The sequence below is a fragment of the Pecten maximus genome, chromosome 4 (genome assembly GCF_902652985.1).
Source record: "Pecten maximus chromosome 4, xPecMax1.1, whole genome shotgun sequence".
NCBI classification, from domain to species: domain Eukaryota; kingdom Metazoa; phylum Mollusca; class Bivalvia; order Pectinida; family Pectinidae; genus Pecten; species Pecten maximus.
In genome coordinates, this window is record NC_047018.1 from 47,980,885 (window position 1) to 48,006,379 (window position 25,495).

Sequence of the window (25,495 nt, forward strand, 5' to 3'; positions counted from 1 at the left end):
CTACAATATTAATATATCCCAGCTTCCAATACCTACAATACTAATATATCTCAGCCTCCTATACCTACAATACTAATATATCCCAGCCTCCAATACCTACAATACTAATATATCCCAGCCTCCAATACCTACAATACTAATATATCCCAGCCTCCAATACCTACAATACTAATATATCCCAGCCTCCAATACCTACAATACTAATATATCCCAGCTTCCAATACCTACAATACTAATATATCCCAGCTTCCAATACCTACAATACTAATATATCCCAGCCTCCAATAATTACAATACTAATATATCCCAGCTTCCAATACCTACAATACTAATATATCCCAGCCTCCAATACCTACAATACTAATATATCCCAGCCTCCAATACCTACAATACTAATATATCCCAGCCTTCAATACCTACAATACTAATATATCCCAGCCTCCAATACCTACAATACTAATATATCTCAGCTTCCAATACCTACAATACTAATATATCCCAGCTTCCAATACCTACAATACTAATATATCCCAGCTTCCAATACCTACAATACTAATATATCCCAGCCTCCAATACCTACAATACTAATATATCCCAGCTTCCTATACCTACAATACTAATATATCTCAGCTTCCAATACCTACAATACTAATATATCCCAGCCTCCAATACCTATAATACTAATATATCCCAGCTTCCAATACCTACAATACTAATATATCTCAGCCTCCAATACCTACAATACTAATATATCCCAGCCTCCAATACCTACAATACTAATATATCCCAGCTTCCAATACCTACATACTAATATATCCCAGCTTCCAATACCTACATACTAATATATCCCAGCTTCCAATACCTACATTACTAATATATCTCAGCCTCCAATACCTACAATACTAATATATCCCAGCCTCCAATACCTACAATATTAATATATCCCAGCTTCCAATACCTACAATACTAATATATCTCAGCCTCCTATACCTACAATACTAATATATCCCAGCCTCCAATACCTACAATACTAATATATCCCAGCCTCCAATACCTACAATACTAATATATCCCAGCCTCCAATACCTACAATACTAATATATCCCAGCCTCCAATACCTACAATACTAATATATCCCAGCCTCCAATACCTACAATACTAATATATCCCAGCTTCCAATATCTACAATACTAATATATCCCAGCCTCCAATACCTACAATACTAATATATCCCACCTTCCAATACCTACAATATTAATATATCCCAGCTTCCAATACCTACAATACTAATATATCCCAGCCTCCAATACCTACAATACTAATATATCCCAGCCTCCAATACCTACAATACTAATATATCCCAGCCTCCAATACCTACAATACTAATATATCTCAGCTTCCAATACCTACAATACTTATATATCCCAGCCTCCAATACCTACAATACTAATATATCCCAGCTTCCAATACCTACAATACTAATATATCTCAGCCTCCAATACCTACAATACTAATATATCCCAGCTTCCTATACCTACAATACTAATATATCTCAGCTTCCAATACCTACAATACTAATATATCCCAGCCTCCAATACCTATAGTACTAATATATCCCAGCTTCCAATACCTACAATACTAATATATCCCAGCCTCCAATACCTACAATACTAATATATCCCAGACTCCAATACCTACAATACTAATATATCCCAGCCTCCAGTCCCTACAATACTAATATATCCCAGCCTCCAATACCTACAATACTAATATATCCCAGCCTCCAATACCTACAATACTAATATATCCCAGCTTCCAATACCTACAATACTAATATATCCCAGCCTCCAATACCTACAATACTAGTATATCCCAGCCTCCAATACCTACAATACTAATATATCCCAGCCTCCTATACCTACAATACTAATATATCACAGCTTCCAATACCTACAATACTAATATATCCCAGCCTCCAATACCTACAATACTAATAGTTCCCAGCCTCCAATACCTACAATACTAATATATCCCAGCCTCCAATACATAATGTACCTACAATACTAATATATCCCAGCTTCCAATACCTACAATACTAATATATCCCAGCTTCCAATACCTACAATACTAATATATCCCAGCTTCCAATACCTACAATACTAATATATCACAACCTCCAATACCTACAATACTAATATATCCCAGCCTCCAATACCTACAATACTAATATATCTCAGCTTCCAATACCTACAATACTAATATATCCCAGCCTCCAATACCTATAATACTAATATATCCAAGCTTCCAATACCTACAATACTAATATATCCCAGCCTCCAATACCTACAATACTAATATATCCCAGCTTCCAATACCTACAATACTAATATATCCCAGCCTCCAATACCTACAATACTAATATATCCCAGACTCCAATACCTACAATACTAATATATTCCAGCCTCCAGTCCCTACAATACTAATATATCCCAGCCTCCAATACCTACAATACTAATATATCCCAGCCTCCAATACCTACAATACTAATATATCCCAGCTTCCAATACCTACAATACTAATATATCCCAGCCTCCAATACCTACAATACTAATATATCCCAGCCTCCAATACCTACAATACTAATATATCCCAGCCTCCAATACCTACAATACTAATATATCCCAGCTTCCAATACCTACAATACTAATATATCCCAGCCTCCAATACCTACAATACTAATATATCCCAGCCTCCAATACCTACAATACTAATATATCCCAGCCTCCAATACCTACAATACTAATATATCCCAGCTTCCATTACCTACAATACTAATATATCCCAGCTTCCAATACCTACAATACTAATATATCCCAGCCTCCAATACCTACAATACTAATATATCCCAGCCTCCAATACCTACAATACTAATATATCCCAGCTTCCAATACCTACAATACTAATATATCCCAGCCTCCAATACCTACAATACTAATATATCTCAGCCTCCAATACCTACAATACTAATATATCTCAGCCTCCAATACCTACAATACTAATATATCCCAGCTTCCAATACGTACAATACTAATATATCCCAGCCACCAATACCTACAATATTAATATATCCCAGCTTCCAATACCTACAATAATAATATATCCCAGCCTCCAATACCTACAATACTAATATATCCCAGCCTCCAATACCTACAATACTAATATATCCCAGCCTCCTATACCTACAATACTAATATATCCCAGCTTCCAATACCTACAATACTAATATATCCCAGCCTCCTATACCTACAATACTTATATATCCCAGCCTCCAATACCTACAATACTAATATATCCCAGCTTCCAATACCTACAATACTAATATATCCCAGCTTCCAATACCTACAATACTAATATATCCCAGCTTCCAATACCTACAATACTAATATATCCCAGCTTCCTATACCTACAATACTAATATATCCCAGCCTCCAATACCTACAATACTAATATATCCCAGCTTCCAATACCTACAATACTAATATATCCCAGCCTCCAATACCTACAATACTAATATATCCCAGCCTCCAATACCTACAATAAAAATATATCCCAGCCTCCAATACCTACAATACTAATATATCCCAGCCTCCAATACCTACAATATTAATATATCCCAGCTTCCAATACCTACAATATTAATATATCCCAGCTTCCAATACCTACAATACTAATATATCTCAGCCTCCTATACCTACAATACTAATATATCCCAGCCTCCAATACCTACAATACTAATATATCCCAGCCTCCAATACCTACAATACTAATATATCCCAGCCTCCAATACCTACAATACTAATATATCCCAGCCTCCAATACCTACAATACTAATATATCCCAGCTTCCAATACCTACAATACTAATATATCCCAGCTTCCAATACCTACAATACTAATAGATCCCAGCCTCCAATACCTACAATACTAATATATCCCAGCTTCCAATACCTACAATACTAATATATCCCAGCCTCCAATACCTACAATACTAATATATCCCAGCCTCCAATACCTACAATACTAATATATCCCAGCCTTCAATACCTACAATACTAATATATCCCAGCCTCCAATACCTACAATACTAATATATCTCAGCTTCCAATACCTACAATACTAATATATCCCAGCTTCCAATACCTACAATACTAATATATCCCAGCTTCCAATACCTACAATACTAATTTATCTCAGCCTCCAATACCTACAATACTAATATATCCCAGCTTCCTATACCTACAATACTAATACATCTCAGCTTCCAATACCTACAATACTAATATATCCCAGCCTCCAATACCTATAATACTAATATATCCCAGCTTCCAATACCTACAATACTAATATATCCCAGCCTCCAATACCTACAATACTAATATATCCCAGCCTCCAATACCTACAATACTAATATATCCCAGCCTCCAGTCCCTACAATACTAATATATCCCAGACTCCAATACCTACAATACTAATATATCCCAGCCTCCAATACCTACAATACTAATATATCCCAGCTTCCAATACCTACAATACTAATATATCCCAGCCTCCAGTCCCTACAATACTAATATATCTCAGGCTCCAATACCTACAATACTAGTATATCCCAGCTTCCAATACCTACAATACTAATATATCCCAGCCTCCAATACCTACAATACTAATATATCCCAGCCTCCAATACCTACAATACTAATAGTTCCCAGCCTCCAATACCTACAATACTATTATATCCCAGCTTCCAATACCTACAATACTAATATATCCCAGCTTCCAATACCTACAATACTAATATATCCCAGCCTCCAATACCTACAATACTAATATATCCCAGCCTCCAATACCTACAATACTAATATATCCCAGCTTCCAATACCTACAATACTAATATATCCCAGCTTCCAATACCTACAATACTAATATATCTCAGCCTCCAATAACTACAATACTAATATATCCCAGCCTCCATTACCTACAATACTAATATATCCCAGCTTCCAATACCTACAATACTAATATATCCCAGCTTCCAATACCTACAATACTAATATATCCCAGCCGCCAATACCTACACTACTAATATATCCCAGCTTCCAATACCTACAATACTAATATATCCCAGCCTCCAGTCCCTACAATACTAATATATCCCAGCCTCCAATACCTACAATACTAATATATCCCAGCCGCCAATACCTACAATACTAATATATCCCAGCCTCCAATACCTACAATACTAATATATCCCAGCCTCCAATACCTACAATACTAGTATATCCCAGCCTCCAATACCTACAATACTAATATATCCCAGCCGCCAATACCTACAATACTAATATATCCCAGCCTCCAATACCTACAATACTAATATATCCCAGCTTCCAATACCTACAATACTAATATATCCCAGCTTCCAATACCTACAATACTAATATATCTCAGTCTCCAATACCTACAATACTAATATATCCCAGATTCCAATACCTACAATACTAATATATCCCAGCCTCCAATAACTACAATACTAATATATCCCAGCCTCCAATACCTATAATACTAATATATCCCAGCTTCCATTACCTACAATACTAATATATCCCAGTCTCCAATACCTACAATACTAATATATCCCAGCCTCCAATACCTACAATACTAATACATCCCAGCCTCCAATACCTACAATACTAACATATCCCAGCCTCCTATACCTACAATACTAATATATCCCAGCTTCCAATACCTACAATACTAATATATCCCAGCCTCCTATACCTACAATACTTATATATCCCAGCCTCCAATACCTACAATACTAATATATCCCAGCTTCCAATACCTACAATACTAATATATCCCAGCCTCCAATACCTACAATACTAATATATCCCAGCTTCCAATACCTACAATACTAATATATCCCAGCTTCCAATACCTACAATACTAATATATCCCAGCTTCCAATACCTACAATACTAATATATCCCAGCCTCCAATACCTACAATACTAATATATCCCAGCTTCCAATACCTAAAATACTTATATATCCCAGCCTCCAATACCTACAATACTAATATATCCCAGCTTCCAATACCTACAATACTAATATATCCCAGCTTCCAATACCTACAATACTAATATATCCCAGCTTCCAATACCTACAATACTAATATATCCCAGCCTCCAATACCTACAATACTAATATATCTCAGTCTCCAATACCTACAATACTAATATATCCCAGCCTCCAATACCTACAATACTAATATATCCCAGCCTCCAATACCTACAATACTAATATATCCCAGCCTCCAATACCTACAATACTAATATATCCCAGCTTCCAATACCTACAATACTAATATATCCCAGCCTCCAATACCTACAATACTAATATATCCCAGCCTCCAATACCTACAATACTAATATATCCCAGCCTCCAATACCTACAATACTAATATATCCCAGCCTCCTATACCTACAATACTAATATATCCCAGCTTCCAATACCTACAATACTAATATATCCCAGCCTCCTATACCTACAATACTAATATATCCCAGCCTCCAATACCTACAATACTAATATATCTCAGCTTCCAATACCTACAATACTAATATATCCCAGCTTCCAATACCTACAATACTAATATATCTCAGTCTCCAATACCTACAATACTAATATATCCCAGCTTCCAATACCTACAATACTAATATATCCCAGCCTCCAATAACTACAATACTAATATATCCCAGCCTCCAATACCTACAATACTAATATATCCCAGCTTCCAATACCTACAATACTAATATATCCCAGTCTCCAATACCTACAATACTAATATATCCCAGCCTCCAATACCTACAATACTAACATATCCCAGCCTCCTATACCTACAATACTAATATATCCCAGCTTCCAATACCTACAATACTAATATATCCCAGCCTCCTATACCTACAATACTTATATATCCCAGCCTCCAATACCTACAATACTAATATATCCCAGCTTCCAATACCTACAATACTAATATATCCCAGCCTCCAATACCTACAATACTAATATATCCCAGCTTCCAATACCTACAATACTAATATATCCCAGCCTCCAATACCTACAATACTAATATATCCCAGCTTCCAATACCTACAATACTAATATATCCCAGCCTCCAATACCTACAATACTAATATATCCCAGCTTCCAATACCTACAATACTTATATATCCCAGCCTCCAATACCTACAATACTAATATATCCCAGCTTCCAATACCTACAATACTAATATATCCCAGCTTCCAATACCTACAATACTAATATATCCCAGCCTCCAATACCTACAATACTAATATATCTCAGTCTCCAATACCTACAATACTAATATATCCCAGCCTCCAATACCTACAATACTAATATATCCCAGCCTCCAATACCTACAATACTAATATATCCCAGCCTCCAATACCTACAATACTAATATATCCCAGCCTCCAATACCTACAATACTAATATATCCCAGCCTCCTTTACCTACAATACTAATATATCCCAGCCTCCAATACCTACAATACTAATATATCCCAGCCTCCTATACCTACAATACTAATATATCCCAGCCTCCAATACCTACAATACTAATATATCTCAGCTTCCTATACCTACAATACTAATATATCCCAGCTTCCAATACCTATAATACTAATATATCCCAGCTTCCAATACCTACAATACTTATATATTCCAGTTGAATCAATGTTTAAGGACTTGTTATCATGATAACCGTGACGGTTGTTGAATTCTAACGAACAAAAATATCTCAGTTGGAAATATCATATTGTGTGCTGCCAAATGAAACCAGAGATGTTCGATGTTAGCTTTTTGATTCATTGTTTACGAAGTTCTCATATTAAGAATTTCACATGCTTAAATTTAACCTAGATTTATATGGTATTGTCGACGCGACCGAAGTTTCATACTCTTGTACTTTTCAATGGTCTCAAATCTAAAGCTTGTTTATATTTCCACCTGTTTTTTTTTTCATTCTTGAGGTACCATGGCGGTTCCGCTATAACATCGATAACCTCTACTGTTACAACTATTGTCTGGAGACCGAAGATTTCTTTATATTTTACTTTAAATGATATATAGGGTATGGTGGCATATTTCTGCCATCGTGTTATTTTAGGCCGCGTTACTTTAACACGATAATTGATCAAGACCGGTCAAGTTATGTTGTCGCGGATCTCGACCTAAAATGTACTTTTGCCCTGATATGCCATCTACTTACGTTGTCGAGATAAGTTATAGACACCCAGCCGTCTCGGGCTTTACACTCAGACATGGATATATCAGCTCAACAATTTGGCTTGAAATGATTAATTAATAATACTTCAGATCTGAATATTGTCAAAAAAAACCTTGGACAGAGTACAAATTATGTTTGATCAATATTCAAAATTCTAAAACGGAGTCCACCATAACTAAATTATCCTTCAATTGTATTTCCTTACTGTACAGTACTACCTCAATAATATACTCACATTCTTATTATTTATCTAAAATGGTGAAAAGTATGTTTTTATTTATTTTTTAAAGCTAATCTCAAGGTATGGAAAGAATTTACAAAACACATTTGAAGAAAATTAAAACAAAAGTTAATGTTCAGTAAAAATTCAATTCCAATCAAAATCTGAAGAAACACAATTTATATCCACAAAATGAACCATATAATGTGTTCTACAAAGGAATGTTAATGATCAAATGATACATATGTAAAAATACCAATCTACCCACCCTATTTTTTCGGCTCTTGTGACCCTAAACATTATGACATTTAAGTTAAATGCCTGTGCAAATCAATAACTTGTTAATTGTTATAAAGAAACTTGAAAGTCATCAGTATCAATTCAAAACTATTTTTCACCATTAAAATATATATGGAGTATCTGCAAAACAAAACTTGTTTTTGTCGGATAAATTTAAAATATAATTTCATAACACGACTTGTCGGTATCATTATCTCGACAAGTCGTGTTAAAGGTAACGCGACTTAAAATAACACGATGGCAGAAAGAAATATGCCACCATAATAGGGATACATCATTATTCTATAATTTAAAGTACAAATATTATTTATGTCTTAGTGATAACAATTAGGTATTTCCCTTATTAAGTTACCATTATAAAATAATGTATTGTTTAAATGAGTTTGATAATGAGGGTCATCTAATATTAAATCATAACATTTTCGATGGAGACACTACACTTACCTCTGTAATATATTTTGATCCTAGTAATGGTCATCAACTCTCCCAGATCAACACGCCACCAGGCCGTGTTTTGACCGTCCGCAGTATGTGTACAACAACCAGCATCGAAGTCTGTACAGTTATCCACAACGTTACTGGCTATACATGTTTACCGCCCCCGTAGTCACTACTTTGTTCTGTTACTTTGTTTAAGGCGACGTTACCTGCAATAAATGAAGTATTAGTTCATACCATATGAATTGAAATTAACGATGGTTCTGACATTTCTAATCATATTATCACCCCTTGCCTTGAATATGTGATCATTTTTCTCAACCGAAATTCCAATATGATAATTGTTCTTCCTTCTATATGTATTCTCCTCATTGCATTGACGATATCCGACTATTTTGGTAACTTAATGCAAATAACTGGCATATGAATATTACCTCCCGTATCAATTCACGTCATATTTAAAATGCATACAAGACATTCTCAAATCATTCATCTACTATTCGTTTAGATGGTTTTTTATTACTTTTTCATATTGTTATATAGAAACAAAAGATGGCGAGGAGAGAAATGTTATATGCCCCCGTTCATGTTTAAATTCTCAGTGAGTTTCTTCTATTCCATGGATAGCGCTACTGAATAGTTCCAGGGATATTGTCAATGTAAAGTTTATTTCCCTTATGTGGTAGCTCTATCATCGAAATGTATCAAGACAACAAATAGATAACAAAACCAATACAAACAAATGTGAAACATTATTATTTAAATGTATTAAAGATCTACCAACCGTGCCTAAATAAACTAATATTTTAACTAAAATGCAATACAACTAAAATATCGAACATCCATTACTGTGTAAATAATTACACAATGAGAGATCTGGCGATCACGGAAATGATCATTGTTGGCTGTTACGAAACATAATATTAAAAATTAAAAAATTATTATTGACCTCTCCAATCAGGAAGTAAACTAATTTTTCATACATTCAGTAATATCAGCTATCTACTTGTACGTTATTTTGTATTAATTCGTTACAGTTTGTATTTTAAGTACTTACTTTCAGATCTGGCAGTATTATATATGAAGAACGGGACACGATCTTATCCTTCACACTGATATCTTTCTCGTCGTCATTCTGAGTTTGATTACGACTAATCAACAAGGAAGCAACATTTACAATCTTTTATATTCATATTTTAAATCTAATTGAAATATAGATGCTCATTCTCACTACGTTACATGAACATTTAACGACATCTCAAGAGGGGTCACGTTCTGGTGACCTTTGCTATCTCAATATTTCCCTTTCAGGGCGAATTGTCGATTTTTCGATGTCATCGATCTCATCCATTCATCACATAATGCATCTTAAGCTAACCATTTCGGAACATGTATAAAGGTATATGATTCATTGGGCGAGATAACTTGAAACAGATTGACAGATTATGCAAGCTATCCACCCTAGCCATGCTATTTCGCACATTTCCAAGATTCTGCAAATAGTATTATGATTAATCTAAAATGTCATCCTGAGGAGACCCCATTATGCAAAGTTTCTCCTAGTGTAGCGTGCACTGGGAGTACAACGGAGCGGTCACCCATGCAAAAGCTGACCACGCTCGACGTTGCTTAACTTATGTACATAGACACGCCACTCAACCACACAGTCACAAAACCTAGCTATTTGACTAGATAGCTGAAATGACCATATCAATGAACCATCAGAATAGGTAAAAATCAAGTATTTTCTTCATATTAATGTATCAAGTTTCTATATACTTCATGACGGTATATGAAATTATATAGAACGTATTGTTACTGTCGGGCCGATGACAATGATTAATGCTATACCGATATATATGTTTCCATGGTGATATATATCATTGCCATTACACATTATCGTTGGTTGCATCTTGAAAGGGACTTGTGAATAGGTTCAATGTATTATTTATGTAAAGTAAACAACTGGAGTGTATTTGTATTTCAATGTATTACATGATAGAATGTATGCATGATATATCTGCTAACACTCCGGAAATTATTAATCCTGCTGGTAAAACTCGTTTCCTTCTTCAAGTCTGTCGATTTAACAATGACTTTGATTTCTGCTTTGACTTTAAAGTTCGAATGTTCTTATGAAAATTGCCATAATAAAAACTGACTATTTTGAATATTATGAAGTTGTATTAGATTGGCCTGATTGTTCAGGGTTGTCTGTTTATGACACTATGTTATCTGATCTTTGTTTAGATATGTTAAATGTGCATTCGGATTGTACCATTATAATATATAACACTTTACTCTATACGGTGATTGTCAAAAAGTTCTCATATCTGTGCATATCATGGTATGTGTAGTCAATCATATACAATGATTAAATTGTATCCAAGGGTTTGATTTCCACAGTTTAGTTTGCCCTATTTTATTACCTGTGAGTCTAATCCTAAACCCAAAGTAAGGTCACTGTAGCGTAAAGCATGTTTCTCAGGTAAGTTTACCTGTATGTGCGGCCATTTCAGCAGGAGACAGCGACCAGACTTGTCACCTTGTCAAGAGGCATACTGCCCCTGAAATACAGAGGGAGCTAAGTGCTTCAATAGCCTAGTATGGCTGTATACCCTCAAGTAGCCACCATTGAAGGACAGTCTTGTGTGACATAAACGTGGGAAGCTGTATACAAACTGCATGAATGCAGTATAGACATAAGCTGTGTGCTATGGTCCAGGAGGTGGTTTTCTGGAGTTGTGTGCTTGGAAGTTGTGCTTAATGACCATGTGTTTGGAAACTTTGTGCTCAAGAGCTGTGTGGTGCGAAGTTTAGTGTGCTTGGAGAGTTGTGTACTCAGAAAACATGTAAAGTGTTAATGCTATATGCCATTGTGTATTTGATCAGAGTGTTAAATAGTTAGCGGTATCTTCAAAATAGTATGTGTAGGAAGTGCTAGGTATGATAAATATATAGTCATATAAAGTCAAACGATATGTGTATTACCGTATATACTTTCGAAGAGAATATCGAAAGGCTTTGTAGTACATATGAACTCCGTCACCTGAACCTTATAGATTATTGTGATGAGTCTGGAAGTCCTTTACCCTATGTAACAGTGATGAGACTTTAGGGACAAGATAATATAAATAATCCACTACCTACTAAGTGCTTTACATATGAAAATCATTGAAACGAACTAGAACTAACAACAAAAGCGTCGTGCGACTTGAGGAAAAGACTATGTCATAACACGGTTACGCAGGATAAATAAAATCTGAGTTAAAGAGAAAAACGATAATTCATTAATTAAGTAGGGGATATAGATTCATCCGTGTAATGTGTTATAGAGTCGAGTGAGTACGTGTGTTATTTTTGTGTATGCTCTTATATAACCTATTTCATATTATTTTGTATATATGAATATTTGTTTGTATATACTTCTTTCTCTAATCAAGAAGTTAATGCAAATCTACATGTACATAATGTAGGCAGCCTTCTCCTAATTTCAGTTTACATATCAAGTACTTACTTTCAGATGAAGCGGTATTGAATATGAAGAAAATGACTGTGATCCCACCTCTTAACAATATACTCCTCGTCGCCATTTCTGAGCTTAATGGGGACTCCCCATCAACAAGGAAGTAACATGGAAATCGCTCAAGGAGAAAGATCAAATAAAGGTTTGGAAAAGATTATTTCGTTATGGCTATACAAACATGTCTGAAACAGCGATTTAACCCAACACCTACATGTATGTGAACGTAATATTACCCTGTAATACAATCTTACAACAGGTACACGTCTGTTTTCAGTAGGCCTGCATAAACAATGTTTAGCTTGCGGTCTAGATATTTAATTTCGTTACTTGGTATTTAATGTGCGTTTAGATTGCACCATTGTAATATCTAACAACTCACTGTCAGAGATTATAATTGAGATATAGCTCGCATGTCACAGTACTATGTTTGTTCCCACATGCATATTCTGACAATTACTTATAATACAGGAAAGCAACTCCTTTTATAGAAGTCTGGTATTTCAAAAAGTGAAAAGAAGTTTTTTTATTTACATTCTAAGTTGAATTTTCCTATAAGTCGCTAGTAAACCAAATTCAGATATCTAAAGTCTTTTATTTGCATTGTCATGATCGTATTGACGACAGTTGTCTGTCAATTAAATGTAATTGCACTCCTTTTTTTCGTTTATCGAATAACACTCACTTATTTTTAACTTTCAAACAAAATCACATTTCTCTCGTAATATTCATTTTAAAAAAAAAACCCGTTTTATCATTACTGTACAAATTATTGGAATATGTCAATTAAAACGGAGTGTTTGTGAGAAAATATTGCCGATAAGTTTACTGATATTCTAACAGCCTATTCCGTGTTTTTCTAAGGGGTATCAGTACGCTTAGTTACCAGACCTTTCTTATTACAACAGGTCTGCATACCTGTAAAGGATCAACGAGAGGAATCTTAATAGTAATCGAGACAAAATAAACCACTAGAACGTTGAAGATGACTTTGTCAAACTCAGCTACCGACATATCTTGATGCAAGTTACAATGCATATTTTTATGGAATGTTATGAGTTAATCCTGATTAACATATACACTTTGATTTTATTAGTTTTGACTAAAGTAATTATTCATCAACAGTTTCTATTGCATAACATAGAAGCTATATCCGGTACTATTGATAATTTCCCATGTGATATACATGTGTCAGTGTCACTAAATACAGAACTCAAATATACAATAACGTGTATTTGCTGTTTTTTGTAGTTAACTATTGCCTTCATATGATCTGCTGTTTTCGGGTTCTATCTCTCGTGCGTCTTCCATCAACCTTTACTTTAAATCCGATATATACAGCGAATGACAAGCAACAGATATTGCTAATTTTTACAATGTTTTTGTAAACATGAAAGTGCAAAGCGGATGAGCTGCCAAGATGTAACTTCACACCAATACAAATTCTTATTGCCGAAAACGTACATCTACATTTGAATAAAGGAACTAACAATAGAAACATTAAGAAATATAAACTTTATTAATTGTAGTGCACAAGTGTACAAGAGGTCCATGACCTGAACGGTCACCTACGTTTTTACATATTTCAGCCAATTTGACCCATTTCAACCCTGTACATCAGGTCGTGGATGTCAGTCAGCCTAGTGTATACCATCAAACTGCAATCCAATTCTGATCATTTCAAACAAGTTCGAATGATTTCAAATGACATTTCAACAAATGATGCGCTGTAAACTACAGTATATGTTCATTCAATCCCAGTTGAAAACGTCAATTTTGTTCACTTAGGACCTTAGAGGGTGGAAACCAGCAATTTAACAAGCTTTGGCTGGTCTCTAGTCATGAATTAATACTCAAAACATTCATTTAGTTATAGCGTTATAGTTGCATGTGTCTCTGAGAGAAGTTGAAGAGGTAACCTGTTTACGAACTGACGATGCACGACACATGACGACGGATAAAATGCTATTAGAATTGGTCACTTGCGACTTCTTTAACTAAAAATAACAGCATCCGTATAATATATAGAGAGTCATGACAATTCATCAGCAAATCTGTATTTCATGGCATTTCATATAAGGAGATTTTTTTTTAATGTAGGATAAATTTTAGTAAATGTTTGGACTTCACTAATATGATATAATCAGCATTGTTATAAATAAACATTGTAATGTACAAAACACTTGTTGTCACGTAACAATATCCAATCCAATCAAGTCAGTCAAAAATTAATATCGTTGTTTCATTATAGTAAACATCGTGATATAGTTTAGCTTCATGGTTTCATTCAACCAAAAGTTAAGTGCCATTTATAATGTTTAAGTTTTGAGGGATATAACATATCAAATCGTTTTATCTGTATCCAGCTATACGTTAAACAATAAATAAATATGTTTATATTAGGAATATACATTAAACAGTCATTCAGAAGGTTATGTAGATTAAAGAGATCACGAGTCAATATACCTATTTGTCATATGATTTGAAGTGGACATTCCAACATATAGGATTGAGCATTTTCATTTCCATGATTATACCTACATGATGCTGATAAGAGGTTATGTTTGTTATGTTAAGGAGTGTTTTATTTGTAAGTGCTTCAGATACTTGATTATGAATTGTTACAGCTACTCCATGAGTATGTTCAATGGAAACATCAAACGTATAAATGAAAAAGATCATTCAATGTCATATTCCCAACACATAAACTGCAATAGTGAAAAGGGACAAACTTCGATTGACATTTATATGTGACAAAATACATCCGATAAAGACCAAGTGGAATCTTCATATGCATTTGTTAGCTCGAAATTGTTAAAACAATATACAATATTAATAATTTGTCACAACAGTTGAATAGTCTTGTCGTACACTGACAAAATACAAAATTATGAGAAATTAATGACAAACATTAGTATGACAACCTTTTTTTACTTTTTTTTTCATAACAAAATCGAATAACGTGATTTTAATAGTTCATATCGATGTATGACATTTTACGGAATACAAATCTTTCAATGTCTGTTGTTGATTATGCAATATTATGGGTCATAATAATGAATTCATGGGCAACATTTCATAATGAAATTTTATGAAATATGTTTAGGAATATGTTTTATTTTGTTACCCTCTCAACTCGGAAGTAATCCACGTTTGTTATCTGTGTTGAAATTAACTGTTCTTGATCCTTCCTTTAACTCGGTTATTTTGATCACCACACATTATTTCATACCCAGTAATTAACTGAAAATAAAATAAAATTGCTAAGGTGTCTGTTACATTAGATGAAATAAAAAATATGTTAATCCATTTATACAAAGATGGGGATCAACTTAATTGCGCCTCATTCAGTAAGCACAGAGATGACATAAGATATCATTCAAATATATCCATTAAATGATAATAATTTTCTATAAAATAAAAACAAGATATGGAGGAAGAGGTGAGAGACGGCTTGTTATCAATATAAAAAATAGCTGCCACTTAAACTTGTGTCGGATTTTTTTATGTAAACAAACATGCTGCGCATGCGTTTGCATCCAATATAATTGCAGCCGTATGCCGGTACGATACATAGTTACAAATAATCATTCGTAAACATTTCTTTTTCTGCAAATCAAATCCTAAACATATCTAACTGTCATGGCTATCAGCCACGCCTAACAGCAAGTAAGAACATGTTATTAGATCGTTATGATGGCAAACACCTTGGATATACATGCACGACCCTCAACTTCAAAAACAAACCTCGAATTTTGTACGAGGAATTAACTTACAAACGTACTGGTTAAACCCTGGGGCCCGAGAAGAAAAAAGGAGGTAACTCCAAACAAGGTCGGAAATATCTCGAAATTTTCATCTGGAGGTGAAATACCCTATATATACCAACATATTGCATAATTCATAATAACTGACTAGAAAGAATGCCAAATACATGTGTATATTATGAAATGTGACACGTAGTAGATTGAATCATATAATTCCATTAAAGCTGTGTGATATTGGAAGAATAGTTCAGTTTCCCCTAGTAATACCTTGTATATACTTTTACATACCAATTGGCAGGTCACTGGTGCACATGTGATGGTTACAATCCTATATCCCTCCACGCCAATAATTCACCAAAAAGTGCCAGTATCATCCGTCGACTAAAACAGACGACGGCATAATATGTACATAATGGTAAGAACAGTGTACCGAATGTTATTTGTAGTTAACTGTTTCACCCTGCAAAGATCTTAACAACAACAATAGCATTATTGAAGTTATAAGTAGTGTATACAGCACGGTGTGTTAAATAGTTAAGTTATAACGTCAACAATTCATAGTTCGGAAACCATGTTCTATATTTGAAAACCGTTATTGGTTGGAACTTTATGTCGCGTACGAGAACAAAGTTGAAGAAATCTAATGGAAATTTTGTATTATATTGATTACTCTATACAGATTTAATACCGTTGATAAATATAACATCCACAGCTTCTACATTATTATTTACCGAAGAAGTACATCTTTATCCGTGTGGACATCAGTACCTTTTCGTTCAGATACAGGAATTCCCGGTATTTAACGTAGTCTGCAATATGAAAAGCAATCGTGAGGTGAATATATCCCGGAAAAAATAAATAAATCGTTAATAAAAATCAAACAACTGATAAAATCTTAAATATTATTGAAAATCAAATATTAATGGAAATCACATAATTAATTTATATCAAATTATTAATGAAAATGACATATTTCATGAAATTAAAAAAATTAAAGATGGTAATCGTATAACAATGATACATTGATGGAATTAATTATTAAGAGTTTCACAGGGTTGGCTGTAAATATACCTCATGTAAACCAAATTTTATCGTTTCGGGAAATAACTCGTATAATTTAGATACATTATGCTTCATATTCCTGTAGATGCCTCGACTTAAATATCATTATTCACAAACAATTGATATGAATTTAATTTTAAAAATACAATCGTATTTCAATATAATGTAAATTATTTCTTTTCAATTAGAATCTATAAATATTCTCAAGACAAACCTTGTCAAAGATCCCACGGTTAATGTAGTCTTCCGACGAAGTACAGACTCCTCAAAGCCCGGTAGAACACAGGCTCAATAGAAACAACATTGTTTTAGTATTTTGTGATGATACAACATGTAGATAAAGTATTTGTGTAATCAATGAACAAAAAAGGCAACTCTGGGAAATACACAGTATATCTGCGTGGTATTACTAAATACACGTCTCAAAACAAAATTTCAGCATTTTTTCATTTAATCTATAATAGATAAATTGTCCTTGGTGTTTGAAACAATGAGGAAAATATTTTAGTTTGAAAGTTCATGAGCGACTGTTTTTGATGTGACGAAGCCGTGACGTCACTTGGCGCGATAATGGAGGCTTCGTTGTACAAATGTCTATTCGCTGTCGCTGTCGTACAGAACCATTGTACGGCGCCTTTTCACTGCTTTGTGTTTATCCTCGTCCTCGCGGGAGTTTATGGAGATGTGAAATGTTCCACCGTGAATATTCCCACTGAACATTGTGTTCAGACTGCCGTGAAAAGCGACTTTGGATGCCGATTTGTTGGCAGTGTTGTTTGTTTTGACATTACACGTGTTTGTCGACGACAGTGTCAGCATGTTATTCTGAGTAACCGTTGAAGGCAAGTTGTAACAAACTACATTGCCGTTTTTCATGAGGAATTTATTAAATAATGTTATTATTTGAATCTTATAAGAAAATGCATTGTTAATTATGTTTTAGATATACAATGTTTCATTACAACAATCGATAAAAATTGCTTTTGGTAAAATATTTGTCTCTCGTTAATCACAGAAAAAAATTCTATGGAATTCGTCCATGGATAAAAAATAATAATAATGCAATTTATCATTATAAATACTTTCGTTGCCATATAGAGCGCATAAGACGACTGTATGATTTTAACATACAATTTCAAAAGCAGGATACCCGAGATATATATATATATGATATGCGATATATATTACTGATCATGGTATTCATCAAACTCACTATAGTTACTTTAATATTTCATCAATACACACCAGACAAGCAAATGTTCAACGTCACATTAACTACCACAGGACAAACAAGGTACGCAAGACAGGACAAACACAGGTTACACGGATAAATGACAGGTGATTCACGTGACGAAACAATACAATGTAAAACAACCTCATTGTCATCGTATGTATATCTAGTTTGATTTGTGTAGTAGATATGTTTTGTTTGAATGTGTGTTCGTTGCTTCCACCTGACGCAACGCCCTGATAACATTTCTATAATTGATTAATATAATTCGTCTTAAGAGATTTGTGTATATTTTTATTTGTCTATGTATTGGACTGTTTTGTTTAACTATGTATCTGTCATTTCGCTAATACAGTGAAGTAATGTCGATGTGAATATCTTACCTGTCCTGTCTAAAATAAAACCTACATGTAAAATCATTCATGTACAAAATATTATTTTCCCTCTCCAGGTATCATTGTTTGCTTTGTGCTAAGATATAATATATCCAATAAAAACTCAATCAACTATTGGTGCACTTTATAAGTTCATCAATATATACATTAACTTGTTTTACCAACATTTGGTTACCGATCAGTTCAACTATTAATACAAGGTTGGCTGAAGAGGGGCATGTAAATACAACTTGAAGACATATAAGGAATTGATCTTTTGTTTACATATATATATTTCTTACATATATTATTTTCGCCAACAACGCTATACATAAACTTACCCGTGCATTTCCCGCTCTGCTGATCACATTCACCACACCTGCTATTGCACGTCATCAAACAGTTTGTACCGTAAAATCCAGCAGTACAGTCTAGCAACAAAATGTGTGACGTAATTGATAGCGAATCAAATTGATGAAAATGCGGAGACAAGTACTTCTTTGTGGTATTGCTTTAACAAAGGACATCACGTGAAAATGGGATTTTATTTTCAGAACTTCGTTATAAATATTTGTTAGCTTCTCAAAGATTTAGGATGCAGAAACTGTTAAAGTATCAATGAAATGATTACTAAATTATCTATATATAGTATAGAGTATGTATATTCTCGCTGTATATGCCACCATATTGCAAATTATAAGTTATAAATCAATGTAGAGAATATTTAAGGATTCCCCATGGTCATCAGTTAAAAAACAAAATGTTGTTTTCTGGAAGAGGCAATCCATTAAAATTGGAAATAAAAACATTTTTGTGTAAAAAATATGTAAGGTCTACGAAAGCCGGTTGGGACCATTTTCGTAGAAGAAAATAATGTATATTTTTTTTGCGTTATTACGCGAAACTAACGCGTTATTCCGCGAAAATAACGTCTATTATTATAATACTGTGATTTTTCCTCTTTCCTGATTAGCCAATTCTAAACATTCTCACTTTGCTCAAATATTATTATCAACCCCGAATCCGCGCTACAGAGTGATATAAACAAACAATAACTCGAGTTCGTACCCGAGTATAATAACAAGGGACTTTCCTGCAATCCGTGACGTCAAATCCAGGGTGACATAACAATCCAACAACGCGATTACTCACCCAAATATAGTAACAAGGGGATTTCCAACTATCTTACATATACATGTAGTTATGTGCTCCCGGACAGAGTTTAATAAACTGAATACTTAAATGTTTTAGCATTTACATTTTGTTGAATTTTAAGCAATAATAAATAATGAAGTCTAAATTAATTGCTGACTTTGACTTATTAATGGTCATTTTGAACTTTTCTCCAGTCGATCACTATTATTTATTCAATCCTATGACAGGTAATGATAATCATTCTGTAATATGAAAATGTTGCAGTTTTGACATATATTAAAGCAGTTATCGACCTGTTTTCAGGTGAATACGATGACCTTCGGCCTCGGGAAACATCATTTTCTCGAGTTTATAAATCATCATATTCTCCTGAAAACAGGTGGATAATTGTATAATATCACGAAACTTGTGCGTTATTATGCGAAGCAGGTTACATAAGACGATGAAATGGTTTCAGAGTATCATATACTGAGTGTAAAAAAGGTGGGCGAGAACGAAGTTTTTTTCTGTCCAGAATTTTGTAATTCATTGAGAATGAATAATGCCACATCGTATATATCAGAGAACTTATTTCCTTATTGTTAAACACTATCGTTTCAAAATTCGTTTAAGTATTGAATTGCTTAGAACAACTTTATCAAATATTGCTAAAAAAAAACCTCAAAATTTTAGCTTGGGATAGGCCAAGCTCAAAATAAAATCTCACTAAACTGTTGTGTCTCATGTCGATACTCTTCAAAAGTAGCCGATACTTCTTATATCTATATTTATATATTCGTGATATAACGCGTTGGTTTCGCGCAATAACGCGAAAGTGTCGCGATATTACGCGTTAGTTTCGCGTAATAACGCAAAAGTTTCTAAAATATCTGTAAAATAAATAGTTGTATTAGTTTTTAAAGACATACAATAACCTTCAATTTATTTCTACGTCATTAAATGAAAGTTCTCAAATGCTCAAAACAAATAATGCCATAAAGTAAGAACACAACTGTGATATCATCCACTGTTATATGCATACTTTATTCAGCTAATATCATAGACAACAATTGTACCCGTCTAATAAGTTACCAGTAGCCTTCCGATACGTTACCAGTAGTTGTCCAATAAGCTATCTGTAGCTGTCCAATAAGTTACCTGGAGCTGTCCAATACGTTACCTATAGCTTTCCAGTAAGTAACCTGTAGCTGTCCAATAAGTACCTGTAGTTGTCCAATAAGTTACCAGTAGTTGTCCAATAAGTTACCTGTAGCTGTCCGATAAGTTACCAGCAGTTGTCCAATAAGTTACCTATAGCTTTCCGATAAGTTACCTGGAGCTGTCCAATACGTTACCTATATCTTTCCAGTAAGTAACCTGTAGCTGTCCAATAAGTACCGGTATCTGTCCAATAAGTTACCTGTATCTATCCAATAAGTTATATGAAGCTGTCCAATAAGTTACCTGTGGCTGTCCGATAAGTTACCTTTATCTATCCAATTGGTTACATGTAGCTTTCCAATAAGTTACCTGTAGCTGTCAAATACGTTACCTGTAGCTGTCCAATAAGTTACACGTAGCTATTCAATATGTTACATGGAGCTGTCCAATAAGTTACATGTAGCTGTCCAATAAGTTACCTGTAGCTGTCCAATAAGTTACATGTAGCTGTCCAATAAGTTACATGTATCTATGAAGTAAGTTACCTGTAGCTGTCCAATAAGATACCTGTAGCTATCCAATATTATAAGTTACCTGTAGCTGTCCAATAAGTTACATGTAACTATCCAGCAAGTTACCTAAAACTGTCCAATAAGTTACATGTAGCTGTCCAGTAAGCTACCTGCTACTGTTCAATAAGTTTTCTACAGCTATCAATTTAAATACCTGTAGCTGTCCAATAAGTTACATGTAGCTGAACTTATTGGACAGCTAAAGGTAGGATTTTGAATGAGCACATAATTATACTAGACAAGGGCAAACAGCAATGTCAGCAATGGACTGGTATCAAAACAAAGAATTAAGATGAAAATAAACAAAAATCAACGTGTTACACAGACTTTATATATCAATACCATCCAAGTATATCCGTTATATAGGTGTATATACTATATGTCACCGATGTACTATAATTGCACCCTTTACAGAACGTTTGATTCACAAATCAATTTTCTCATCAAACATACATATACATGTATACATATCCAACACTTTGCTTTTTATCAACATGGTCACAAAGAGGGTGGCGTTTTAATAAATAAGCCAAACACTGCCTAATATGTAAAATATTGGACAGTCTGAGGCGCCTTAGATGTTTCAATGTTGCACACAATATACAGTTTTCGGCTTATATAAAAATGTAGCCTATATATATACTGATGATTGCCTGTGAGGCCTGCATGTGTATCATGTAACTATGTTATTCAAAATATAGAGTTGTTTCTCACCATAACAGATCCCGTTGTCTTTCTGACATAGACTTTCCAGACAATTTGTAGAGCAATTATGATCACACCTAATGCCGTACTTCTGAGGAACACAATCTTTAAAAAGGAAAACCGCAGAAAATAATTATTGATTGATGGCATTAAATCATGGACTACCATATCGATTTTTTCTTGAAAAATACGCATAATAATGCAATGTTAATGAAGTATACAATAAAAATCCATTTCGCGATGAATAAAAACCTGATCTAATAATAATCACCTACTACAAATTTCTCGGTCTGGGCATTTAACACTATCTAACATAATAATTTGTTACTCACCTATACAATCCCCGCAGTCCCTTCTACACAACGTGTCATGGCAATTTCGAGGACAGTCCTGATCGCATGCATTACCGTACTTTCCAGTAACGCATTCTGAAAGCATAAGAATCAATATTTGATCATTATCTATTTTTGCCTGATGTCACTTTTTATCTTTTTTATTTTCACGAGTTATAAAATGTACATGTAATTGTTAGCATATCAAACACAGGTTAATTGATACAATGAACAAATACTATGCTCCCGAAGTATTGAAACGCGATTTTGACACAAAAAGACACAAGCTCGATAGTCATATACATCAATTATCAATACGACATATAGTTATTTCCAAAGAGGACCATACCCTGTACCAATAGTCGTCATGGACGTACATATTATCCTTTTTATGTTTAATTGCAAGAACTCACTTCGATCTTATGATATATCAGCAATATCATTCAGCCATAGTCGTTATATTGTATTGGTGTATAATATCTATATTAAACAGTAACTCACCTGTACAGGATCCTGTGTACCGTTCACACAGCTCGTCCTTACAATTCCCTGTACAGTTCTGATCACAGTTAGTACCGTGCTTTCCAGGAATACAGTCTGTAAAATATCATGTTCATCTATAGCAAATCATACTTTACCTGATTTTTGTGTTTGTATGACAAGCTGTATTATGTATTATCGTTTTTTCGTCATTTGAATGTCACACTATTATCATCTTAATTACCGTAATTGGTTAAATACGACGACAGATAAGGTTAACAACCGCACAATTGTTTTTTGGCTTATTTCCTTTACGTTCATGACTGCAAGGCCTGCATTGGTATCACTGTTTAAATATGCAATACTATTATCTTAAGTATAAAATTGTTGCGCCATATGACAGTTCCCTTTATCCTTCTCACATAGACTATCCACGCAATTTGAAGAACAATTAAGTTCACATTTGTTGCCGTGCGTCTGGGAAACACAATCTATAAAAACGGATATCAAAGGAAAATAATAATTTTTGTTGTATGGTATCTAAAGATGGACAACCATACTATAAATTTTCCTCGTTGTATGTAAGCTGTTAGTTTTAATTAAATATTTGTTGACTGAATATAATAAAGATGTTTCTCGATTAATAAGCATTTGTCACGTAGTGCAATGTATTCTTCGCTGTAACGAACGTTGATATTTCATTTATTAATGATACGCATATTAATGCATTTGTCGACGCAATTAATAGTATATAATATAATAAAGTGTAACTCACCTATACAGTCTCCGGAGTCCCTTCTACACAAAGTATCATTACAATTTCCAGGACAGTCCTGATCACATGCATTACCGTACTTTCCAGTAACGCATTCTGAAAACATAAGAATCCAACTTTTTATCATTTTTATTTTCACGAGTTATAGAATGTAATTGTTACTCTGTCGAAGACAAATTATTTGATACAATGAACAAATGCTATGCTCCCGAAATATTAAAACGTGATTTTGACACACACAGGCACATGGTTGATCATCTTATACATCAATCATCAGTGCAAAATATAGCTATTTCCAAAGAGGACCACTATGTCAGCCATACCCTGTACCAATAGTCGTCATGGACTTACATACTATCTTTTTTTATGTCTGTTTAATTTGCAAGATCTTACTTCGATCTTATGATATATCAGCAATATCATTCAGCCATAGCCGTTATATTGTATTGGTATATAATATCTATATTAAACAGTAACTCACCTGTACATGATCCTGTGAACCGTTCACACAGCATGTCCTTACAATTTCCTTGACAGTTCTGATCACAGCTAGAACCGTGCTTTCCAGGAATACAATCTGTAAAATATCAGTGTCTCTCCATAGTAAATGATACTTGACCTGATTTTTGTGTTTGTATAACAAGCTGTATTGTGTATAATCGTTTTGTCCTCATTTGAATGTCACAGTATTATAATCTTAATTACCATAACTGGTTAAATACGACGACAGATAGGGATCACAACCTGACAATTATTTTTTTAATATATGATAAAGCATGCAGAATATGCTATATTCCACAACTCTCATATATTCTGTCAATAACTCTCATGTATTATATCAATAACTCTCATGTATTATATAAATAACTCTCATGTATTATATAAATAACTCTCATGTGTTCTATCAATAATTCTCATGTATAATATAAATAATTCTCACGTATTCTATCAATAACCTTCTCAGCAGATATTGAAACTTTTCAATATTAAGACAAAGAGGCTGTATGTTTAAGTAAGATATAAGCCCAAAACTAACTATATGTAGCTTAGCAGCT

At 33.9% G+C, this 25,495-nt stretch overlaps 2 protein-coding genes and 1 long non-coding RNA gene across 4 annotated transcripts in view; all 3 read right to left on the reverse strand.

The window, feature by feature from the left end:
• LOC117326592 (cell death abnormality protein 1-like) overlaps positions 1–9,472 on the reverse strand; it is a gene marked incomplete at its 5' end in the record, with an annotated part of 34,606 nt that extends 25,134 nt beyond the window's left edge. Inside the window, one exon of the mRNA XM_033883350.1 lies at positions 9,331–9,472. Within this exon, the coding sequence (XP_033739241.1) occupies positions 9,331–9,472 (142 nt within the window). The remainder of the gene's footprint in view (positions 1–9,330) is intronic.
• A 4,875-nt stretch (positions 9,473–14,347) lies between these two features.
• LOC117326301 lies at positions 14,348–18,077 on the reverse strand. 2 transcript variants are annotated; one of them, XR_004532465.1, is made up of 4 exons: positions 17,891–18,077; positions 17,383–17,423; positions 16,903–16,995; positions 14,348–16,090 (listed from the first exon to the last, which is right to left on the reverse strand). It is a non-coding gene; the product is annotated as an uncharacterized LOC117326301 (long non-coding RNA). The 2 variants fall into 2 exon arrangements; XR_004532464.1 differs by having other exon boundaries at positions 17,346–17,423.
• Positions 18,078–18,588: 511 nt separating this feature from the next.
• Positions 18,589–25,495, reverse strand: part of LOC117326593 (scavenger receptor class F member 1-like) — a 33,996-nt gene continuing 27,089 nt past the window's right edge. The window contains exons 10-15 of the mRNA XM_033883351.1: positions 24,922–25,017; positions 24,441–24,536; positions 23,687–23,782; positions 23,186–23,281; positions 22,863–22,958; positions 18,589–19,712 (exon numbers count right to left, since the gene is read on the reverse strand). Coding sequence (XP_033739242.1) covers positions 19,486–19,712; positions 22,863–22,958; positions 23,186–23,281; positions 23,687–23,782; positions 24,441–24,536; positions 24,922–25,017 — 707 coding nt within the window. The 3' untranslated portion in view covers positions 18,589–19,485. The remainder of the gene's footprint in view (positions 19,713–22,862; positions 22,959–23,185; positions 23,282–23,686; positions 23,783–24,440; positions 24,537–24,921; positions 25,018–25,495) is intronic.